This window comes from Protomyctophum bolini (assembly GCF_963924005.1).
Source record: "Protomyctophum bolini genome assembly, chromosome: 8".
In the NCBI taxonomy this organism is placed as follows: Eukaryota; Metazoa; Chordata; class Actinopteri; order Myctophiformes; family Myctophidae; genus Protomyctophum; species Protomyctophum bolini.
Genome location: NC_137869.1, coordinates 10,998,267 through 11,023,868, shown reverse-complemented (window position 1 = coordinate 11,023,868; position 25,602 = coordinate 10,998,267). Strand labels below are relative to the sequence as shown.

The following is a 25,602-nucleotide window of genomic DNA, read 5'->3' as shown; positions in this document are numbered from 1 at the left end:
TATGTGATGAGTGGAGAAATCACTGCCATTTGCAGTGTCCAGTTGTTTTCCACATTCACTCTTAATCTAGCATCCCCATTATGGGGGAACATTCAGTGAAAATATCAGATCTACAAGCGCATGGCATTTTGAGCTCGTGAATTTTCAACAAAGAGATTTGGTGTCGACTGTCGAGGGAAAAAGTAGTGTACTGTACCTAGTAAAGAGCCCTGGGGAAGCCCAGTCAACTAACTATATACAATACACTACAGGGTTCAAGTGGTTAAGGAAATTGGCCCAAGGCTGCATGCTCATGATGACTGCACATCATTCACAGGCTAGTATCAAAACCCATTTATCTGCACATATCTTCATCATAATCCTTTTAATACCTTATCCTTCATTCAGTCTCATCTACATAATCACATCTGCTTTTCCATCATCCAAAGCAAATTCCCGTTAATTTCCTCCTCCGTCTACCCACTGACGTTGTTGCTTTTCATTTCTGCAGGGAATCTCTCCATCAACCTACTTCCCGTTGCAATTGCGTCACTGCTCTGTTCCTCTCCCCATGCATCCCTCATTCTTGTGTGTTGGTTCCAGCCATGCAGTGAGCCATGAATGATCATAGTGATGTAACAGGGGGGCTGGCTGCATTAGTGAGAGGATTAATCTGATTGGATACGCTGGTGGAGGAGACGACGTGCTCTTGTGTGTCAGTGCCAATCACACAATGTGCCTGCCATATGTAAGGATGGGAAGTGGCGTTACTGTGGCCTTTTGGTCTGTGTCATTGACTCGCTGTACCAGCACACTGCTGTAACATATCCTACGGATTAATGCAACCATTCAGATAACATTTTAAACTTCCGAAAATAACGAATCATAAAACATGTTTCTTGTCCATTGATGGTGCCGTATACAACGTAAAAATAAACATAATCCATCCATTTTCTTTCACTCTAAAACTCAGTTTTTCTCATATTGATTTGATCATGTCAAGATGGTAAAGAGAATTCCCCAGATTCACAACATATAAAAAATGCTTGGTAGCAAAGGAAGTTGCAAAGGCATCTGACCTTTCCCTGGTCTCTACTTCTGTGGTGGTCATAAGTAGTAATGGGGCTGAAGCCCTGGAATCTAAAGACTCTGGCGCTAATTAAAACCAGATTTATGAGGTCTTACTCAAACAACTTAAAATGCGGTACACGTGTACTGTATAGACTATTGAACATACACTATATGCACACAGCATCTACAGTACACCTCACTCACTTACACATTCCTACTGATAAATAAATACGAGAAACACAGAAGGAGCAGGCCATGGTCACAAACTGGCAATTAAATTAGCACATGCTCATTATGATACCCATGACACAAGAACTGAGCATGCACATTATAATTCCAGTCCATTGTATGTTCAGCAAGCGCTGAAGGCATGTTCCCACCTTGATTTCACACAACACAATACTTTTAGCATTTAGAAGCATGCATAAAGTAAGTATGCATATGGTGAAAGTGTTAGAAGTCAAAGTAAAGAGACAAATGCAATAGCATGCCAAGCAAATGCTTACCGGACTTCTCTACAGAGGTTAGCATCGTTAGGGAGAGCGAGAGAAAGTAGGGACATGAGAGAAACAGACAAGGGGAAAGAGAGATGGGTAGAAGAGGCAGAAACACAGAGGGACATTACTGCAGGCAATTCAAAGCAAAGTACGTGTATGAATCATACAGTAGGATTATCTCAGGCTTAGCACTGAACTTTGGTTTAGCATTAAACAAAGCATTCCATTCATCCAACCAACCAAACATTTTACTTATTCATAAAGTACAGAGCATTTTCCATGTAATTGTATTATATTATTATTATAGACAGTAGATAACATCTAAGATTATATTCGGGATAAACTATTAATCCGTTTTTTCGTGTCCCATGCAACAATATGTGAAATATTTCAAATATTACAATGGAAACTGAGTTTATGCAGACTGAGACATTAGATAAGCCGTATACACCCTGTGTCCCAGATACATTAGTAGGTGTGTGTAATTCAGTTCTCTAAAAGATTTGGATTGTCAAATCCATTGTCAAATGCACACACAGTAAAAACTGTTTTTCTTAAAGGTCTGAAGGCCTGTTAACCCTTGAGCCCCTGTACTTCTTCCCTTTAAAGCATTTTATGGTAAGTCTGTTCGTTCCCATGGAGACACAGTCATGTGTACAGTTGCCAGGGCCAAGGGAAGGCTGTGTGATTCATGTATAATTCATGTGCGAGGGAAAGACTGGACTTCCAGAACTCAGTCCAAACTATGGTGCTAGATGTGTCAATAAAGGGGCCAAGGAGCAGGGAACGGTACTGGTATTTAGACAGACAATAGAGGAGGATGACACAGACTACAGATTGGTGCCCATGCTATGTTACATCATTTCACATTGTATAACTAAGGACAAAATAATGTAAGTCCTGTAAGTACAGGAGTTCTGAACAAGGTTATCTTAATTATAACTTGAGAAAACTCCTCTAATGCACTCAATCCTGTTCTACAATACTATATTGTAGAACAGTATAGTATTTTTAACACATCGATCAAAGACATTCAGAGGAATTTAGTTGATTGAGCATAGATAGATAATGCTTAGCAGGATAATCTGTGGGAAAAAGTATAACTGAATGAACAAGCAAATACACAAATACACAAACTGAACTATTCTATTTGACCACTTAAGCCATATTAAAACATTTTCAAAAAAAGGAGCCGATCTACAAGCTCACTTGTTGTGAGCAATTTTTTTAAATGGAAAACTATACCTGCAGAAAAATTGCAGATACACTGTAAACAAGTAAAATAATGGCCGATATATCGGGTTTTGCCGATAATATATCAGCCGATATACCTGGCTCTAACACACATTCATACGTACGTACACCTGCTCAATGTTGCACGTTGTGAGCAACAGACATCTCTGAGGTTGGATGAATTATTGAGTCCTGAGGTTCATATGACCGTAGACTGGCTCTCTCTTTGTAGAGCAGACCAACACATGCGTTCACCGTGCCCACTTTCCTATCTGAATTATTCAGCATAGGACTGACACTCAACCTAGCTGTGCTCACTGGAAAGTTGGGAGAAGTAGTGGGTGGAGGCCGGGGGAAGTACCTGAACTGACCAGAACATCCCAGCTAATTAGCTTCTGTTTGAAGGGGACCTGCTTGTTTGGATCCAAATTCCTTCTTCCTTCTTGAGAAATAGAACTCACCAGCTGAACTGTGTTCAAAATGGAGCAGGGTTGTTTTATGAATTTATTGTGACTATGGGAGATCTGCTTTGTGCTAAAGTTCTATGAACTGGAACCCCATTGATGTCAAAGTGGATGCCTTTCCAATTATGACAGGGCATCAACAGTTAAGATAAAGAGACATATAATCAGCTAATTTGCCCTCGTTAAATGAATATGGGTTCTATTTCAGTGTGGGATTGAAACCCAGACATTTAATTTAACAGTCTCTTTAAATCAAGCTATAATTCTTATCATGGCGGGACTTGTCAGAAGCAGGCATGTGACTCAACAGTCACAACAGGGGCACAGTACTAGTACTGCACCAGAAGAAAAAATCTTCAAAAAGAACGAGGAATGAAGTTACACACTCCTGGTGAACAGAATACAGATACACAAACACATACTGTAGATGGAGCAACAATGCACACCATGCATAGATCACGTTTATACAAACACCAAGGAGCAAGTCACGCAGTGACGTCACAGCTACTCACCATAGTAGCTGGAGAAAGAGCTATGTTGCCTATGGACACTTTCAGTTGTTCTACTGAAGGCTCTATCACAGTACAGTCTTTCTTTAAGGGTTTGATCTTGATTTTGAACTTTTTACGATGCTCCTCATCTTCTTCTGACTCATCAGACGAGAAGAAATGTGCCTTGGCTTTGGGCGCAGGTGGAAACCAAGAGTTAAGGATGGTAGTAGTTCCGTAACTGTTTGTGTGCCTAGCCTTCGTCAGAGGCTGCGTGTCTGTCTAGCTTAGTTCAATATTAGTCTGCGGTCAGTCTATTAGAAGGTAATTACAGACAGATGAACATCCTTTTGAGTCAAGACAAATAAAGCATCAGTTTGTTTCAGTTCAATACTAGCTAATGGTCGTCTGGGTATAACTATTGATTAGCGTGATATTTCCAGGCTTCACAAGGAGGCTACAGGGCTTCTCTCTGTCTGATGACAGCTCATGGGCTTCATCATGGTTTATATTTAAAGGGACACTTCACTCCTTTTGCAACCAGATCTTATTTTAATGATGTTTGGGAGACAAGAAACATTTTCCTGGAGTTTTTATGTGGGTAATAGATATTGTGTTTTTAGATATTTTAGTATTTCAAAGTGTCCATGATGTCATGGACACTGGGCTCACTTCCTTCCTGGACCACAATTCCCATAATGCTTTGGTGCACTGCTCCTTCTTGTGGATAGGGGTAGGACTGTCTTAAGGCTCATACATAGTCTGGATTTACGGTGGTTAGGTGACCACCGAACTACAACATGACGCCACGAGCCGCGGTGAAGAGCAAACCACCGCCACCGATCAAGCCCTTCTCTCTGTTTTTACTCACCACCGCTCAATGTTATTTCAACTCGGGTGGTCAGCTCACCACCGGAGCGGTGGTCACCTCATCACCGAAAATCCAGACTATGAATAGGCCTTTACTGAGACAACATGTAGTCCAGATTTATTTATGTGTAGGCAGTTATTACAGTATAACCTTACCCATGTACTGACTCTGAGTGATATTACCATTATAAGTAAGCACACTACAAAGTTATCTTTTTGAGTAGACTAAAATCCATGCTGTAGTTGAGGCATCTGTAAACATCTGTACACATCTGTAAACTGAGTATAGCAAGGATATCTCCTCCAAGGATATCTTCCTCCTCCTCCTCAGGTCTGTTACTGTAGCCCTCATCGTCCAAATCAGGACTGTTCTGAAACACACAGGACAATGAAAACCTGTTTAAAATGGTTTGCCTATGTGGGAATATCTCAGTACTGTAGCTTTAATAAATGGGTTTGTACTGTCATTTAGCCCCAGGAGTTTTGGAAATAATACTGACAAAGTTTTACTTTTACAAGTGTAAAAGTAAAACCGTTTACAACGGGATAGAGGGTCACATAAGCATTTTTTCTGCTGAGATCCCATAGGAAAATATTATATCACTTCATACAAAAAATACTAAAAAATAAAAACATTAGCAGGTATGTGACTGTCATTTTTTATATTCATGTATTTGATAACAATGTTATCAAATATATGAATATTCTCCAGTGTTTGGAGAAACAATTTCTTTTTCTTACACTTTGGATAAATGTGTATGTGTATAAATGTGTATTTAATGTGTATACCATTGAAATCACGCAGCTGATTTGTTTATTTCAGTTATTGTTAAATATTAAAAATAACTGTCAGTAATGTCAGACCTTGGTTCTCTATACCAGGGGTTCTCAACGTTTTTGGCTGGGGACCCCTGGAAATGCTTTGGCCATGTCTCGCACCCGCCCCGCCCCCAATACAAATTTACAATAACCTTAATAATAGAGAAAATACATTATAAAGAAAAACTCAAACCTATACAATCATTAAGGAACGTAGTACATGCAACGTTTATGCAAGTACTATGTCTTGATTTCCCTTTTCCAGCCATTCAGTTGCAAAAAATATGGGGGGGGATTTGATATGGCACAGCTACAAGTAGGCCTATTTACATATCTGGTATAAATCCATTGATCCATCCACATTATTGTAATAGAGAACTGTTAATCTTGTACTTTATGTCCAGAAATTGCTCACCAGCATATTGATTTGACCATGACGTGGATAAAGTCTACTGGCAGTAACAGGGGTGAAGGTTAGAATGAAAGTAGCTAGTGATTAAAGTCTCGATCAATACAAATGTAAACAAATGGGCAGCATAACAATAGCTTTACAAATTGCAACATAAATACCTGCTGACTAACCAACTGACAGAAAACATATAGAGTCAAATTAAAACACAATCCTATACAGTACGTTTACTTACATATCTGTCCCAGTCAATCTCTCCATAGAACCCGTTGGGAGCCCCATTGGTCTTCTTCTGGGGCTGATGACGAGAGGACAAGAGAAATCACCTCACACCAAGCAATGAAAGTACAGATACACAACCAAACCACTCTATTACCACCAGATGAGTCTATATTCTGTTAGCTGCAAAAGCATTGTTTCTGGTTTTGTTTTTTATGGCTCAGTTTGGCCTGACACACTTATCAGTGGCTATAAACTGTCAGGAGCTGGACTGCAGTACTGTAGGTCATGAGCTCCTCGGGACAGCTCTCCTGGGTCTCCAGGTCTAAACTACGGACCCAAGACAAGTGATTTTGTGATGTCTTGGCTCCTCAGAAAAGTAGGCAAAACTGGCCAAATTAGTTTTGGTAGGAGAAGCCGGACAAAGGCGGACGGATGAACAGTTGACCCCCTTTCAATTAGTGCTCAAGTTACTAAAATGTAAGACAATTTGAGAAATAAACAAAAAAAGGATCATGGTAGTAGAAATTGTTCATTATTCAGTTCAAATACATTTTGTATTTTAATTATACATAATTATGCACTCTAGACTCTACTCTAACTAGAGGATTCTAGGGATTACTCTACTCTAAAGTAGAATTTGAATAACTCTCTGTACCGATTCAACTTCTTGGGGTTCCTGCCAGGCAAGAAGGATCAGAACACAGAAAATGTAAATGATGTAATCAGAAAAGTATAGAAATATAATTTGATTCAATCCATTAATTGTTAAAATGGTTAACATACACTGATGAATACATGGCTTTCTGTGTAGCATTCATGTCTTATTGTTCAAGTCAACAGTAGAAGACCAAGCTTGTACAGTACAATACAATCAGGTGTTTCCTTTGACAATCCATAACATTTAATCAGATACTGATTATTAAAAGTTGTCTCATACTTACACCCCCCTCTCTGTCTGGGGACCCCCTAAAAGCGGAGAAGAGGGAGAGGAAAGAGACAGAAAAAACAAAAGAGTGCAGATTTTGAACAACTTGTCCAATTGTAGAGCAGAATAATGATTAATCTATGCAGCCATCTGTGTACTAAGTCTCACAAACCCACAAAATCGTCAATGTATTAGCTTATAAGATCTTAATCCAAATCACACAAAGGTTCATTTTGTTTTTCATGGGGTAACACTTGGGCCACGTTATTGGGACTCTATTCAATAACAGTGGTCCAAATCCTAATCCAAGTGTGTACAGTACGGGCTTCTTGTATATCCAGAATCTGTTCATTCTCACAGACACCAATCTGGTGAGGTTAGTAAGGTTAAAGTAAATAAAAACATTGTTATTCTGTCTGTGTTGTAGCAGTTTACAGCGGACAGGAGGACTTACGTGGAGTCATTGTCCTTCTCTTTCTTCCGTATCCCAAAGGCCTTCCTGGTACGCTTTTTCAATCCTAAAATAGAAACAGAAGGGAGTGGAGATTAAGTATAGGAGGTAGAGTTATATCCATATCATATGTGCGCGTCTGTGTGTCTCTCTCTGTGTGCGTGCGTGTGCAACTGTGCATGTGAGTGGGTGGGAAGCTTCAAATGGACAGCATCTGAGGACCAGCTCCACAGTAGCAACCAGTGGACTAAAGGTAAGGACCACGGTCTGAAGCCAAACCTTTTTTCAGGGCTAAAACTGTACTCATGGTCATGGCAGATTGATCCAGGGCTTTAAAAGTGTCAAAGCTAATTTATTATTGGCAGAGCCATCAGCACTCTATAAATATCCATGCATCAGACAACAGAAATAATGCGTGCAGCCTTGAGGCACACGGGAACAAACACATTTTAGATGACACGTAAAATCGATTTTTGTGTGTCATCATGTTACATGGAAGGTTGTTAGTTGGTTCAAAACCTATGGCTGACTAAAAAAATCTGGACATGAGTGTATTATCACCTCTTGTCAACACCAAGACAATAAACTCTTTACTTTAAATGTAGACCTGTATCCAATTAGTCTATTTCTACTGTAGCTCTTCTGTATCAAATAAAACCGAGTAATGCTCAGCAACAATAGATTATGGATGTTCTTCAGCATCCTGCTATGAAAACACGTACATCTATTGAAAGTTAACTTCATTGCCTCTGAACAGCATTCCTGTTGATGAAAGTCGCTCATAAAAGGGTCAAGTAAAAGGACTTGAAACAGAATAATGAGGTGGTGAGAAGAGACCATTAACCACATGAACCCTAACTTTCCCATTATGGGCATGTGATTATAGGCAAAGATTTGGAGAAAATATGCGAACTATCTGTGAAACAGCAGAGAGGACCAACTTAAGTACAAACCCCTGGTACATTCTATAAGATATTCGACTTCAGTGAAAATCTCACAGACACAGGTTGGACCAAAGGAGTACAATGATGAATAGCTAATGCTGATCATTGGTTCCAAAGCTGACAAACCAAATCAAAGCCAAACAGATCATATGCTCTATACACGTACTGTATAAACAGATTTCACAGAGTAATTTTGCCAGTCTTAGCATAACACTGCAATGAAACATAATGGACCCCCAGCCCCTTCGCTCTCATTCCTTCTCGTCTGTCCTTGGATAGCCTGGCCCAGCCACCGTGATTTCTGGTATAAAGGGGCGGGTGACCCGGGATCAGGCGTTGGATCATCATGGTTCACTGATCTGTGCGCCTGTCTCCGCCACCCTCCGCCCCTCCCCTCCCTGGTGGACAACACTGACGTCACCAAATTTGGAGTGACGCCCCTCTGCACTGTACTCCCAGTCCTAGACCAAGTAAGCTTTGAGAAGGAACAGAAGTGGTCACGTGACATGTAACACATTATTGTCTGCCGTGTTGCTAACTTGCTATAAGTTGATACGTTTTTTGTTTGTTTTTTCCCCGATTTTGTAGGCCTCAGGATCAGGTAGATTATCGACTAGTCGACTAGTAAACTAGGCAACTAGTCAACTAGTAAAAACGACTAGAAGTGAATGCCCTAACACACACACACACACACACCCCCTTCTCTTGAGCTTGATGCTCAAATTCAACACCAATGGCTCCACTCATGAATAAGACATGTCTTCACAACAACAACAACAAGTAGTGGGAGCCTTCCAGTTACCCTGCTGAGAACCGGATCAGAACCGCATCTGGAGAACTTTTTCCCACACACCAAATATCGTCATAAAAAATATCCGATCTACAAGCTAACAATGCATCGCAATGATAACACATAATAGTTCAGTTACACACAAAATGTTGAACATGTTGTAATGTGCTTGGGTAGGAAGTTGGTAAGTGCTCTTTTTCTTGGTCATAGATACTTTCTCTCCACTATTAGCTCCAGTGTCAGCATGACAGGAGCCCGAATGGAGAGTTGATTCAGAGAGGCTCCCATTGACCTAGCTAAAGTATACTTTACCCTGCATCCTATGCATGGTCAACAATTTCGCAGTTGGTTAATGCTGATACTGATATGTTTGTTTGTTTGTTATTCGCCTTTGAGCTTGCAAATGCAGAATTCCTTCCCAGTAGGAGCTGACAGGTTTACAACTGTGTTAATGAGAGACTCCCTCCATGTTCTCTCTGTCTCTATCTGTATGTGCGTGCATGGGTGCGTGCGTGGGTGCGTGCGTGCGCGTGCGTGCGTCCGTCTACAAACTCTCTTTGCTGGTTTAGCCAATCAATTGTTGACTACCAAAGATTATTAGCAAAAAAAGCTGAAAATAAAGGTGCTCATTTAAACATTTTATGTACACCTTCATTTTTTAAGGTACAATATTATGGAGGAGCAGAGCAAGAGATGGCCTCTTCAATACTGCAACAACATAGGGTTTTTATTTTTAAAGATATATATTTTTTTAGCTTCTTCTGCCTTATATTGACAGACTGAATGAGGGAGGGAGGTGGTGGTGGGGAAAGACATGTAGCAAGGGCCGTCGGGATCGGGAGTCGAACCCGCAGCACGGCGCCAGGCTGCTGTAGGTGCCCAGACGGTTGAGCTAACCGCCCCGGCAAACAGTTTTTCTAATAGTTTCACTGAATGTATACAGAGATATTCTCTCTCTCTCTCTCTCTCTCTCTCTCTCTCTCACTCCCTCCCTCCCTCCCTCCCCCGTTATAATTCAATAAAATACAATGTATTCCCATGCCAGGGAGAAAATCGAGACCAGGCCAAAATCCAATTCAGTGACATAGAATTGAAAACACATGAAGGCATAAAGCAGGGGTTAATTAGTGGCCGGGAAAATAACAGAGTGTGCGGTACACACGATGTAATGACTTAATGGCTTCCGTTGAGGGGCCTGCTAGCTAGCGGAAGTGCTAACGTGATTAGCGGTCTGTCTTAAAGACACAGTAAAGTAATTGCATGTGAAGCCACAGCATATGGTGCCAAACACAGAGAACACCACCCTGCAAACTACAAGAGTCAGGCTGAAATAGCCATTGACCACTGTATACAGTATGTGTACCAAAGACTCTACAGGCTACTGTGCATAAGAACGTTGTAAATGTAGCTCCCTTCACAGCAGAGAGTTCCATCGGGTCTGAAGACAGATGGCAGTACGATATGCCACCCTGCGTACCACATAGTGTGTTATTATAGCAGCACCTCCCTGAGAACTACAGGAAGAGGCCCGGGCTCGCACTGCTTTAAATAACGAAGGAAAGCCGCATTGAAACTGAGGAGGCTATTTAGTTTCTCTTAACGTTATTCGACCACACTGACTATAAGGACACGTTCTTATTTACAGCAACAGCTGAGAGCATAAGTTGTAGACACACAGACCTGGGGTCCCCAGTGTACTGTAAGCACATCGCGTCTCTACCATGTCTCAGTTGGAGTTCACATGATTTGGCCTTGTGCTTTCTCCAGGGATGGGTACAACCCTGATTGAGCTATATTATATCTGGAAGAGGCACAGAAAATCCCCACCCACACATTTCAATTAATGTTGCTCATCCTGCATAAATTCCCCTCATTCCGGGTTTGGGCCAATATGTTTGATGACATTATGGGCCAATATAAGCATGCATATTAGTGTCCTTTTTTCTGAAAAGTAACCAAACCAAGCTCTCTGTTTGGACACATCAGCAAGAAGTCCTAATGAAAACATAAAGGTTATGCAATATGCATTCCTAATGTTCAGTGGTACTCAGGACATTCATAACAGAACATTTTCAAGACTACTAATCTCAGAGATTCCTCTCTCTTACAGCGAAACAAACTTTGAAACTATACGCTTTGAATGCTGTGCCTCTGTCTCAGCAGGGGACCCTGTGTGTGTATGCATGTGTGTGTGTGTGTGTGTGTGTGTGTGTGTGTGTGTGTGTGTGTGTGTGTGTGTGTGTGTGTGTGTGTGTGTGTGTGTGTGTGTGTAGTTTATGTCAGTTTGTCTGAGCATATTTCCTGTGAATTAGTTTTGTCATTAGGGTACTTTCTGACCCAAATGCTAACAAGGTGCAACACAAGCACATAAAAGCAGAGGAACGGCGTTTTGCAGTGCATGACAGGGTCTTTCAGTGTTTGGGCAGCAGAGGTAGCTTTACAAGCTGTTCCAAACGGGGGAACTGAAGAGGCACTTTATCCTTCAACTGCAGACACTAGACTTTAGTCTTGTGCTGCCACTGCCAGCTCCGGCCGACTAGAGCCGGCCTGGCCACTCCAAACAGTGAATGGAGGTCCTGTGTCGCTGTGCATGATAAGCAGAGAGGGGAAGGGAATACATCGCTGTGATTAAGAAGGACATGTATCAGACGTGACAGAGAAATATTCTGACATCTTTGATCCATCCCCAGATAATGAGAGACACAGCATGAGATGAATGATCAATTTCTTGTTTTCCGTCTTCTGTCTTTCTAGATTTTGAATCCGATTGTGATGCACTATAAATGGAACTTGAGACAGATAGTTTGATGACGGGTAGAAAAAAGGACAAGTCATACACTCAGTCATGCAGTGAGGCAGATCAGTAAGCAATAAGCATTAATGATGCACACCTGTCGACCAGGATGAGAGGAAAAAATGATTTATGTGAGAACCATGACTCATAGCTGATGCAACATCAATATTGTTGCTTGATTCAAGACAGAATCAAAGTCGGTGGAGGGTTTCTCGTCTCTACAGCCTGGGATGTCTGAAAAGAATCCATTGTTGACGTCTCTATTCCTTATTATCAGGCTGCCCCAGCAAGTCTCTAAAGACTCTCCAGCTGCTCCAGAATGCCGTTGTAAATATATAATTATTAGTTTCTCAGCACTGGCTCCCTATAAAATGCAGAATATCACTTAAAATACTTCTCCCCACCCATTAAGCCCTTAAAGCTCTAATCTAGAACATATTTTAATGAATAAAACATTATTTCAACCAAGTACAGTATGTACTAGCATACATCTGCAGATTGGAGGTGGTCTACATGGAAAAATGTAAACCCTGGTGTCAGGTAGGACAGCTACTGGATGACTAGTACTGCCTGAAGCTCATAAGTGCACCATATCCCCAGGCCAAGCAAGGATTCCCTCTTGAAGACCAAGAGGTAGATTCTTGGTCTGCCACATGGTCTCTTCTGGGTGTGTGTATGTGTGTGTGTGTGTGTGTGTGTGTGTGTGTGTGTGTGTGTGTGTGTGTGTGTGTGTGTGTGTGTGTGTATAATGGGCATTAACATTAAATTCAATTATTCAATTTTTCGACTAGCAAAACGGTAGTCGACACTGTAAATCAAAAATCGAGTAATCGCTAATATTATATGTTTAGTTTGTTGTTGTTTTTTGCTTTTCTAAAGCAGACATGCAGCTGTGAGCTCTGTTTTGTTGCTAGTTCTCCAACTAATACATTCCTGGCTCATATCATATACAAGCCTACTGTACGTGGGTTTTGCCGTCACCGTCACTCGGCGGTGGCTTCTGGCAGCATTCAAGACAGATTTTCTTTGTGAAAAGCATGCCTCATAGGCTCATAATTATTCTCAATGGGGACAACTACAGTGTGTAAATACTTTTACTATTGCGTTTATTACTGTAGTTTGTTCAACAAGTTAGATTGGTATCGTCCGGTACAGTAAAGTATAGCAGGAGTTCCTCCTCAGTTTTGCCCAATATTATGCATTTTGGTGACAGTCACACTAGTAGCTCTTGCCGTGATTTCATGTTTATTTTTCTTATTCATCTTTCTTCATGCTTATCCAACAAAAGTGCAGTCGTGCTGCATTATTCAAAACAAACAGCTATGCCGCGCCATCATATACTGTACCGTAGTTATAATAGTCGCGATGGAGTGAAGACAGTTGATCATGTGATTCATAGCCTGCTAGCTAGCAAGCCTAGTATGTAATCATAACCTCCTAGCTTGTAGCTCCTTCTAAAGCTATGGACACACCACACACACACACACAACACACACACACACGATTCCATAGTTAACTGCGACCTTCGGTCGCAATCAAAATACAAAAACATAAGAGACAATACCATGGGAAAAGGATAATCCCGGCTAGAACATAACATTTAAGATTGCAGCTTGAATGGTCAAATATGGATCATGTGTGAAAGAGGCAATTAAAGAGCTCCTCCCTATTGAGAACAACAGAGAACAATTAAAGAGCTCCTCCCTATAGAGCGTCGCAGTCCCTCCCCCTTTCAGAACAACGAGTGGCCCAGGAAATGGTTCTCCATTCATTTTCACCATAGGCGATTCCTAAATTATTTATTTAAAGACGGTTACGCCGCGGACAAAGCCAACTCGGATCGTGACAAATCATGACAATGAACACAATGTTTTGGGCCAAACAAATAATTAGAAAGTAGAAAAAAACGGCAGGTTACAACACTTTTTTTGTTGTTTTTCTTCTTATAAATTATTTGATTGGCCCAAAACATTGTGTTCATTGTCATGATTTGTCACGATCCGAGTTGGCTTTGTCCGCGGCGTAACCGTCTTTAAATAAATAATTTAGAAACCTATGGTGAAAATGAATGGAGAACCATTTCCTGGGACACTCGTTGTTCTGAAAGGGGGAGGGACTGCGACGCTCTATTGCGCCAACAGAGAACAATTAAAGAGCTCCTCCCTATTGCTACAACAGAGAACAATGCAGGCCTATTTGTATGGATCCTAAAATCTAGTATGAGTAGTAGAACAGGTACATGTTACTCAATACCCTGAAGAAGACTGTGGGTAACTGTATTTAATACCGTACAGTAATTTGTTCTTGTATCGTGTCATTTCCTTGTATGACACGTACGTAGAACTGTGTGTGAGTGAATGGGAGTGTCTCTATGTGTGTTGCCAGACAACTTGTTGTAGGCCTCCCACTCTCCCTTAGAGACCAGTCCTCAGCTATTCCAGCCACGTCCTCCTATCACAACAAATCACCACAGCGCCCGCAGAAGAGAGAAAGCCCAAATGCAGCTCCCCCTCCCGCCACCCTTTCTTAACATCAATATCTGACAGTACGCAGAAATGTCATTCACTGTCGCTGGCAGAATTCCATTACCACAGGTAAGAGAGACAGAGACATAACGTCCCCCCCTTTGCCTAACCATGCATGTTGCAATAAGACAGAGACCTGGCACATTGACTTAGCCTAGGACTAATGTGCAACAATCAGTTCAGCCAGAGCAGCAGCCATTTCAGAGGCTGTAGAAAGGAAAGGCATCAGTCTGATTTGGGTGTCCTGTACCGACAGAACACTCACTACTGCACACCCTGCATCTCCAGTGTGCTCCAAGTGAGACTGGTTTGAGTAATTATTATATATGATGCTCGGCACAGACCAGTAGCACTGTAAGACGAGACAGGGAGTGACAGCATGGTCGATCTGAGAAGATTAATTCACAAAATGTGAACGCTATTTAAAAATTATTACATTTTCACATACAGTATGAGAATGGAATTTCTATACTATGCGAGATTCATATTATACATGTGTATGTATTTGAATAAATAAAAACACTTATGTTACAACTGGTCAGACAGATTACAGATGAGTAGATTGTTTCATCACTGTCTGCTTGAACTGCTATTCTATCTATAAATGCACCATGTCTCTGTCTGTCTGTGTGTAATCCGAATTCGACACACGCGTGCCACACCACCGCAGGGGGCGCAGTGCCCAGGCAGGGTCAAGTCGGTCGGAACAACGGTTGTCCAGAGCCGTCCCGAAAAGGCCTCTGCCGGGGATTATGTTATTGCCCCCGTCAGTCTGTCTGTCTGTCAAACGACACAGATTTCACTTCCACCTATAGAGATGCCACAAATGTCACTGTTTGTTTCAGAAAGTGACTTCCTTTACCAAATTATGCTCTCATGCGTCATGTGACAATGACTGTCAAAGACGGTTTTCATACTCAAGTCAATACATGTTTGCCTGTTATTAGATTCAGAAAATTGAGGGCTTCTTACAAAAAATGGCATATATCATGACCACAACATCCAATCATACCCAAATTGAAATCACATGTTGAGGGGCCTCTAGAGCACACATGCAGTGAAGAACGGCAGTTTGTCTGTCATACAAACTCTAATTGTCCCACAGCTTCCTCATACTGTATAATGTATATTTCAAGAGCTGTACCCCACAACTGATACAGAGATGATGCAGAGATCTGCACTCAAACCTTTCTAATTGGGAAATGTGTTTCTTAACCACATAACAGTGTGCATTCATCAGCATGACAGGTAAGCTATACTCAGTGGTGTCATGCTCATTGCACAGGATTCCATGGTGTGTGTGGTACCAATATTGTTTTCACTACCGTACCTGCACACTCGCAGGTACGGCATGGCGCATGCGTGTGAATGGTAGAACGCGTCCCTAATCCCCATAACAGAAGTGTAGCATACAGTATGTTGGACAGCGCAGCCCAGTCAATGGAGCGCTTGCCCAGGCGCTGCTGAAAGACAGAAAATAAATCTGCTCCTCCTTCTACCAAGCTACAAAAGCTGCCGACGCAACTCGTGCATATAAATGGTCCATGTGTGACCTGTTAAGTACTGTAGGCTAGTTTGTACAGTACATTAGGCATATAGGCATAGACATGTCGGAACCAGTAGATTAACAACACAGTATTATGGTGCTAGTACAGTATCAACAGACTCTACCAGCCTACTACTAGTAAAAGCTGGTAGAGTGTGTTGATACTGTTCTATGATCGTTTGAATTAATTTGTCAGCAGTTAATTCTCATACACTGTAGCTGTTCTGCGTGTTCGTGTACACGTGTCAGTGATGTCATTAAAATACTGTACCACCGGGAAGAAAGTAATCACCAATACACCACTGGCTATACTGTAATTTTCCAAACCATTCCCCCCATGAGTAACCATGCATAATATCTAGTATAATGATCCTGAGTTGTAAGCAGAGAGCCAGCAGGCAAGGTAAACTATAATTGAAGTATCTATTCTATGACACTGCAGGCCCATGAAAACAACATAATGAAAATTAAGGATATTAAAAGATATTATAAAAAATATTAAAAAGGTAAATACCCCTAAGTGTTTCTTCTTTTTCTAATTTACACAAGTCTCTGAGAAGCACCAGCTGAAAAAAATAATTGGATCTTATTTTGCATCTGTACACTCAAATAATGTATAATGCCCAATTCCTGCTCCGTCATATGACAGTGTTCTACGCTGAATGCTGATCCACAGGCTCCTTAACATGTTACATCACTACACGTTGTGAGCTTGTAGATCTTCTATTTTTGGCGCTGTACGATATAGTTTTTTAGTTTTTGGACCCAGTCTGATTCCGATTCCCTCATAGAGCAAGAACCTGGAGCAATGGAGGCAATGGAAGATGAATGTGTGGTGTTTCACACGCTCTCCATGAACTCAGCCGTTTATCTGACAGCTACATCTGCCTCTCTGTACGGCCTTTTAACAACACTTCCATTCAAGCTGCCAGGCACAAATCTGTCCACTATTCAAACCGAGAAACAGTGCCATTGTCCTTTGAGGTTTTTTTTAAAGCTCAATATAGAGGAGTAGTCATAGTACAAGTTTGTACTTTCTCAACACCTTCATTTTTTAACCAAATATATAACATATAATAACGTCCTTATTCTGAGAGCAAATATTCGGCGAAAAGAGCCAATCAACCAACTCACAACGTGGGACTCCAGTCAATGAAATATATTGTCACCGCCGGGAGGAAACCACCTAACTCAATTTTTTTAGTTTTTGATTTGAACACCCTTTATGTCTGTGTGTTGGGTATAAAAATGTGGAAGTATTAAAAAGGGCTTCAGACAAAACCTCTCAAATCCAAAACCAAATCCAAATAACTGCAGATGCAGTGGTCTCAAAAACCAAGAAAACTGTCAGAAAGAAACTTGCAGGATGAACGTTAGACAGAGACAAAGAAAGTAAATGTGTATATTATTTTACCATGCTCATAAAGTGCTCTGTGCTCAAAGTGAAAGGTGCAACAAAAAAAAAGCAGCAAATGTTTCGTTCATAGGACCTTTGTCAGTGCTGTATGAATGAATTAAAGACAGTTGCTCTTATAGTCAGGGCTCGAAATAGCGACCATTTTGGTCGCAAATGCGCCTGAATTTTAATCTGTGCGATCTCAAAATATAACTGGGCGCACCAGTGCTACTGCATATAATTACTGTAGTGCGACCAAAACGATCGCGACCGAAAGTGTCGCGGGCCGGTTCCGTCCCGCGAGATGATTTAAACTTGTAGAGCATAAAGATCTGAGCATGTAAAAAAAAAAGTAAGTTCCTAGTCCATTCCTGTCCAGAGTTATGATTGTTTAAAGAAATATCTCCTTGGCTTCTTCTACTTCCTCTAACCTCCCGTCAGTCCGTGGACTGATTGGGTGATCAACATCAGCTGGACCTGAGGTCCTCAGCTGTGAGAGACAACAAAAGGGCTCAATTCAAATTGAATGGAATGTGTGGAGTCACACACACACACACACACACACACACACACACACACACACACACACATTTATGATGACGTTATGAAAATAACTTCTCATAAATATATACAGTATATATATATATATATATATATTTTTTTTTACTTCAATCAAAAAGCAGGCCTACATAAAACAAAGGGTTTTGTAGCCATTTACACATTCAGAAATTATAGCAGAGACAGTATTTAGAATTTAATTATATTTTCAACTGGTTTATTGCCACAAAAATAGCATCTCATACCAACTGGCTTGTAGGCCAGTGGTTCCCAAAGTGGGGTCCGGGGATCCCTAGGGGTCCTCGGTTAAATATGATAGTTAGGAACCAAATGGACCCTTATGGGTCTGAAACTCTGAGAGTGTATACTACATACTATGGGTAAACCAATTTCACTGTACATTTGTACACTCAGTTAAATTAACTTTGATTTTATGGGTCCCAGAGATAGAAATGGGGAACGGTAGCCTAATTCAGGTCAAACTGGGGGTCCTTGAAATGTAAATAACTGAAAATCACTGCTAGAGCCGTAAAAATCTTCTCATATGGGGGTCCCTGGCATATATTTTCAAATGGGGGTCCGTGGGCTAATGAGTGTCAATTTGAGGGTGCTTGACATGAAAAATGTTGGGAACCACTGTTGTAGGCTACAAGTGTAATAATAATGAATGTAAAAAATCGATTACATATTGGTGCTCGTAAAATTTTGGTGGGTGCTCCTAATTTTTTTCTGGTGCTCCTTCATTCTGAATTTGGGAGCACCAGTGCTACCAAGTAAAAAAGTTAATTTCGAGCCCTGATAGGGCTCTAAATTTACTCAGGAGCAGAGGATCGGAGTCAAAGCTATATCACCATGGCAATAGTGTGTGTGGACATACAGTAACATTGCAAATCAAAATGACCTATGATTTTACAGAATTACACACAATGAATTACCAAATTACTGAAATCATAGATTGTACAGACCATGTCAATATAAACATGTTACTAAGGACTTTTTGCGAACGCAGTGAGCACTAACTATGAGACCCTGCAGATCATGTCTGTCTGTGTGTCTGTCTGTCTGTCTGTCTGTCCCGCTGTTACACGACCCGCCCGCCACCAGAGGGCGCAGCTGTATCACACACACAAAATAAACATGCACGCAAAATAAAAATGAAAAAAGGTCTGTGTGTGTGTGTGTGTCAGACTGCCACAACAGCTGCGTTCGCTTCCCGCGTTAACGCGTCTTACTGGTTTAATAACCTATTAAATCACAGAACATATTCAATTGTAGCACATTCATACCACACAGGTTAACAAAACAAGTTAGGTGTCTAAATCACCTCTTCTGAATTTCTTATCTTGTTCTATGACCATGCTAGATGTGCTGTGGCGTGACCGGCCTTCATAAAGTCTGGCAAAAGATGTAATGTCCTTGCATCTAATGGCACTCAGTCATGCGTTCTATCCAAGGAAACCTCACTCACCAAAATGTGTACATCTGTACATCTCTCGCTCTTTCTCAAATCTGATTGAGTATTCCTGGATACAGCCGACACATGATGTAGCCTACTGTACAGTATGTAAACAAGGAGTTTTATTTTCCATTTATGCAGTAGTTGAATACTGTAGCTCTATTAGTACCAAAGGTATGGTTAGGGGGTTGAAACAAACCTATAAATGGATTGATTTGATATTCAAACCATTAAAGCATGAAATGAATACAGTATTTTTTGTGGGGTGCAGTACATAGTTCAGAGTAGTCATTGGTCCGACAAACGACAACCTACCTCAAACCCTAACCATAAACGCAAGCACGGGAGCAGCGCATGTCGGACTAATGCTCCGTCGGAATTGTGATGACAGAATCACAGAAAAGGTTTTTGACAGAATCTTCTTCAGAATATTCTGTCGTGCAGTCCCGCCTTCCTTACATTTTTCTAAAATCTTAAATGACATCTGAGTCCAACCCATAAACAGGAAAAGGAAGTGGATTAAACCATCTTCTCTAGCCACTGTGGATCCTGAGGATAAAGTTCCATTTGATTGCAGATGTACAATTAAGAGCGTAAACAGGGTCGCCTGTCTACTATGGCTAGAACCCACAGTTGAAGATAGGATGCCATAGGTTATATGGCATATACAGTACATTCATGCAGTAGCTCCTCGTGACACATTTCTGGTTAGATTCTTGAGGATGAGGAAGTCATCTCAAGCCAACTGAAAAACATACAAAACTAACTTGAAAAAGTCTGAACTTCAAGTCTGAACTCTGAATGCTTGGAGTAGGGATGAATTTGCGATGAAATGGTAAATCAATTTTACGACAGCCATATTGTGTCGTGTTAGTGTATAGTCATCGCTTTATGACGTTATGATAGACAGAGTAGTATAATTCCTCTACTGGGTAGTACTGTATGTGGTGTGTCCTTCAAATCTCAATGCATTATACGAGTATACTCAATGCCAAATTCAAATTTCCAGCGCCAATGCACCAAGCAACCAATCACTTAAATGGCTTTCATTCCACCCCCTAACCTCACGCTGGCAAGAGTGGACTGTATGAATCAGAACACGAGACTTTACCAATGGTTCTAAATACCTCTGCATTCGTTTTTTTTTTCATAAGGGCGGCCAGAAAGACAAATGACATCATATCCAAGATCAAGTTTGTTATTTCGGATACATTTTAAAGTACGGGATTTTGGGAAGCAGCGGTGGAGCAACAAGTGCAATTATCTATCATCAGCTTATTACATCATATGGCACTGTTCCAACACCTGGAAATATAGATACATATATTTGACAAAAGCAGGCTTTTATCAGCAGTCCATTGATTTACACAGAGCTGCAATCTATTTTTTTTTTCTTGCTTGCTTACAACACAGTACACAAATGCAGTGCTCAACATCTGAAAACACGCAGCAGATGGGACGCTCGAGTGGTACTTTCCCTTGTCCTCTCTATCTCTCTCCCTCTCTCTCCCTCTCTCTCTCCCCCCTTCCATTCCGCTCCTCCAGGCTGCGTTTGAATGGCTCCACGTGTGTGCGCACAAACATTCACGTGATGGTAGGGAGAAGGCAGTCAACCTGGCCTCCCTATTTTGGGCTCGTCGTTATAGGCAAGTCTTTTCAAAAACATTATAAAAATGTCTATCATAATGGTAGAGCCTGTAGATCAGCTATCTTCGCATCTTTTTAAATTGGGCTTAAGTTTCAATGGAAGGTGGTGTGCGTGTGACACACAAGTTGGTGTACAATACATACACATGTGTGTACATCCCACAAGACCATAGGCTAATTTATAACTTACATGGACCTTCCCTCAAGCTTTGTTAGTCGGATAGGCCCATAAATCACAGTGTGATGTCCCTCATGACTCATGACTCAAATGCACTACTAGTTTGGGAACATAATATGTACAGTAGTTGGTTTATTTTTGTAAGTAGTAGCAGTTAGTGCCTAATCACTACTATTAAACAGAGCGCCCAGCATGTGATGTTATTCTGTCAGTTGTTGTTTAGTAGAACACAGTTACTGTAATGCTGCCTAAAACCAGGTCACCAACCAGGAACGACTGAGCAGCAGAATCTAAAGACTGCAGTGCAGACTGCAGAGATCCGTACACAGAGAGAGAGGATGCTACAAGCTCTGCCACCATTTTTCTCCTACAACTTCCTCTCTCTCACGGCAGCCAATCAGATATCTCACAGCAGCCATCTGATTTGCTTAGATAACTAAGAGAGAGAGAGAGAGAGAGAGAGAGAGAAGAAGTGAGAGTGTGCATGTGTGCGCATGGAAGGCAAACAGATTTGAGTAAGACGAGAAATAAAATAGAAGGCACAGGCTGTCTGTGAGGTTATTATGTCTACGAAGAATGTGTTTTTCCACACAGTGCACATAGCGCTAAGAGCTAGGTGTTCCCTGTGTGTGTGTGTGTGTGTGTGTGGTCCTACTCAGAAGCGAGCACGCTCACGGAGAGCTGATAGGTATCGGCGCCTCAGAGACAGCAGCCAGCCAGGTCACGTTCTCCCTCTCTGTCCCCGGGGAGCACAGGAAATTAGTGTTTGTGAAAAACAATTAGGAAAACGAGGACAGGGGGTGTGTGGTTAGAAGAATGTCATCAGTGCGAAAGCTCTCCCGCCTGAAGAGATGCTATAAAGTGACAGCGTGACGACTCAGCAAGGAAGGGTTTCTTCCATCTTTACAAGCATAATACATCGTCTCCCCCCTCCCCCCTCCATCCCATGTCCCTTCTCATTTGCTACTATCCACTCTCATCACTGACATTGACAGGATTGTAAAAAGCTGGCCTAAATTCCTGTGGAACTCATCTTCCTCGCTTCCTCCCGTAAATCAACTGTGAGTTCAGTCTAGCTCGGGGCAGACCCCTAGGCCGCTCCACCCTATCCATGCCCCTCCTCCTGCTCTCACTCACACCCAGATTATAGGTTTGGTCCGTTTTGGCTGGCAGTGGAATGCACTGGGTGTCCTTGGTCCATTAAGGCGAGGCTTATATATATTATAGTCCCTGGTTGGAGCTCCTCCCAGACAGTGTCACATTCTTCAAATAAAAGTATACTGTCCACAGGACCGCAAGTCGGCCTGCTGTTGGGTTCTGGCAGGAAGCGAGTCTCTGGAACCACTTTGAGGAAACACACCATCGGTTCATCACTCGTAATGCTTTTTAAACCCCACTACATTAAGTAATACCACATGCAGTATACTGTGTGTGTGTGTGTGTGTGTGTGTGTGTGTGTGTGTGTGTGTGTGTGTGTGTGTAATGCATATACATTTTATTTGCATACTGTATTTCTTATATATTTCAGGTTATAAAATGTAAAAAAGAAAAAAGAAAAAAAAACACAAAACATTGTATATGTTACACCAGTTCTAAATGGGTTAAATAACTATTTATGTTGTGTTCATCACAGGACATTTCCTGCACAACAAATAGTGGTGTGGCCCTGCTACAGAAAGCAGCCCTGAAGCACTAGCACAGACACACAAGCCAAGAATTCTATCATTGGACTAAATGGCTGAGACAGCCTGAGGCCTTTGTTGGCTAACTTCCACTTTACTCCCTTCTCCCACTCTGACTGACTGACTGACAGACACACACACAGTGTCACTCTCACACACACACACACACACACACACACACACACACAATCAAAAATGATGTCTATCATTATGATGCGACTTCTTTTTTTTAATCAAAATGTATCATACTGTGGCAATTGGCAAACCAATAACATTGGTTTTTGAGCGGTGCCTAACCGTTGCTGCAATACCGCGGGGTGACCCAAAGTGGCACTGTTGAGCAGCCTAAAAGGGCCATTCATATATAATTCACTATAATAACTATAATGGGCTCTATGCAGCCAACACTTCCGCATACTTACTAGTTGCGAACGCAGTGAGCACTAACTATGAGACCTAGCAGAACATGTCTGTCTGTCTGTGTGTCTGTCTGTCTGTCACGCTGTAACACAACCTGCCCACCACCAACACGAGCTGCGTTCGCTTCCCGCGTTTGCGCGTCTTACTTGTTTAGACTAGTCATTGGTTAGACATGGGTTAGGTTTAGGTGTGCTGCCCTGTGGGAGGTTAGGTTTAGGGTGAGGGTTTGAGATAGGTTGTAGTTGTAGGACTAATGACTGGTCGCAAAAACGAGAACTGTCAATCACAACGACTACTGGCCAATCACAGCAGGGCTTTCCGAAAAACTGCGGTGGGATACATAACGCGGAGCCGAGAGGTAGGTGTTGCCAGATTGTGTGAAAGAAATAAGCAATTAGGTCTATGAAAAGAAATAAAAAATCTGGCACAAAACATTCTTCAGATGGGGGTCCGTGTGCACAAATACATGGGGGTCCTTTATGACAATGTTTGAGCAGAAACACAGGTTTAAACAACATTTGGGAACAAGCCTAAATAAAAACCGTAACTTGTAAAACTAAATCAATGAAGAACTCCAGTTTTTAACAGGAGATTTAAGACGTTTCTAACTCATGTCATTATGTCAACGTCGCAACACAAATAATACAAACTATGTAAACGACGTCATTGCACATAAAAGCCATTTGCAGAGAGCTGAGTGATGTGCTAGCTCTACATGACTTTCCACAGGGGTTAGAAAGGTAAATGTTCTGTGTTGCTGAGAGAAGAATGGCCAACAGCATGGGTGTAGGAGAAGAACTTGTCAAACATCCTGTATTTGCTGTGCTCCAGGGCAAGGCAACCCTGAACAGCCTGAATCATTATGCAGCCATGAAACTAAAAAGACTGTTATAGGAGTTATCTCACTTGAGAGTGGTTCAGGGGACAATAGCATATCTGTTGATGATGCTGACATATCGTTTCCTCATTTGCAACTGTAAATCGTATTGCTACTCTCAAGTGACGTCATGTACGCCCAAATCCTTGGTATTGCAATTCGGATATACAAATATTCTTGCAAAAAATAAACCCTGCAGATGAAAATAAAATAAAAAATAAATAAACAATATATATGTGCGAAACCGGATGCGAAACCGGATGTGAAGCTATACGTATAGCACGCCCACACGGTGATAGACAGACGGTCCCATCCAATCATCTACCAAGTATCTTGAAAAAAGGAACAGCCCCGTCATCGAATTTGCTTCCGAGATCCCAGATCCCAATAAGCTGTGAAACAAATGTGTAGCAAGCTTCTTGGATCTGGCAGCGTCAGGTTGCACACTTTTGTGTATATCATGTATTTGCAACGCAGGTCAGACACAGTTCACAGGCTTACTTCCCTCCCTGCCACTCATCTATTATTACATTTGGGAGAATTCCATGCCCCCATATTTGTGCCCATGGAGAGCACAACTTTGTGCGCCAGTTCAGGTGGCCAAGGAGGTGGTCATGGACCGTGACGTACATATACGCAGTACGCTGAAGTGCCGTTTACGCCTGTGTGTGTCTCACTCGAACACACGATATTCACAGAGAAACAACAACACCGTCTGCATGGCGTTAGATGCGAGCGCGCACCACAGCCGTGTGAGATTCTAGTAGCTGTGCCATCCAAAGCAGTAGTGTACAAATAATCTTGGCTACTGATTCATCATCTGGATCCAAGCTGCTTCTCATGCCAGTGCTGCAGAGACTAGCATTCTGATAGAGCGGTCTACACTACAGTGATGTCCAAGGAAAAGGCTGGGTTATCAATTGCTGTCTCTTTCGGTGTCACTCTCATGTCTCTATTGCCCTCCAGTAAACAAGGAAAACCCACATTGTTTTATATTTCACATGAACACGGTCAACACGCCCATGAACAAGTGTTTGAATTTGATAAAGACTGTGGTCTGGTGTCATGGTATTCAGCCTTTGTTACCAATCTATACTGTATATCTTTGTTTGCATTCATATCAAATTGCATTGTTTACCATTAGTAGTCATACGGCACTATAGTCATATGGCTTGTGCGTTTAATTGTGACGGCAAACAGAAAACCCATGCATGACCATCTACAATGACATTCTCCCCAATGATGTAATCAACACGCTCCCCTTAAATTTCCCTCTCCGGTGTCTTAGTGGACATTGAGATGACAGGTGTGTTTTGTGCTTTCAAGCTTCAGTTTTGCTGACATGCAGAGTCTCAGTCTGT

The 25,602-nt window shown here is 41.7% G+C and overlaps 1 protein-coding gene across 3 annotated transcripts in view; it reads right to left on the bottom strand.

The window, feature by feature from the left end:
* Positions 1–25,602, bottom strand: part of sgip1a (SH3GL interacting endocytic adaptor 1a) — an 84,628-nt gene that overhangs the window by 31,872 nt on the left and 27,154 nt on the right. For all 3 annotated transcript variants that reach the window (XM_080770928.1, XM_080770929.1, XM_080770930.1), the window contains exons 4-8: positions 7,432–7,495; positions 6,994–7,018; positions 6,066–6,128; positions 4,901–4,973; positions 3,757–3,935 (exon numbers count right to left, since the gene is read on the bottom strand). In XM_080770928.1, the coding sequence (XP_080627054.1) occupies positions 3,757–3,935; positions 4,901–4,973; positions 6,066–6,128; positions 6,994–7,018; positions 7,432–7,495 (404 nt within the window). The remainder of the gene's footprint in view (positions 1–3,756; positions 3,936–4,900; positions 4,974–6,065; positions 6,129–6,993; positions 7,019–7,431; positions 7,496–25,602) is intronic.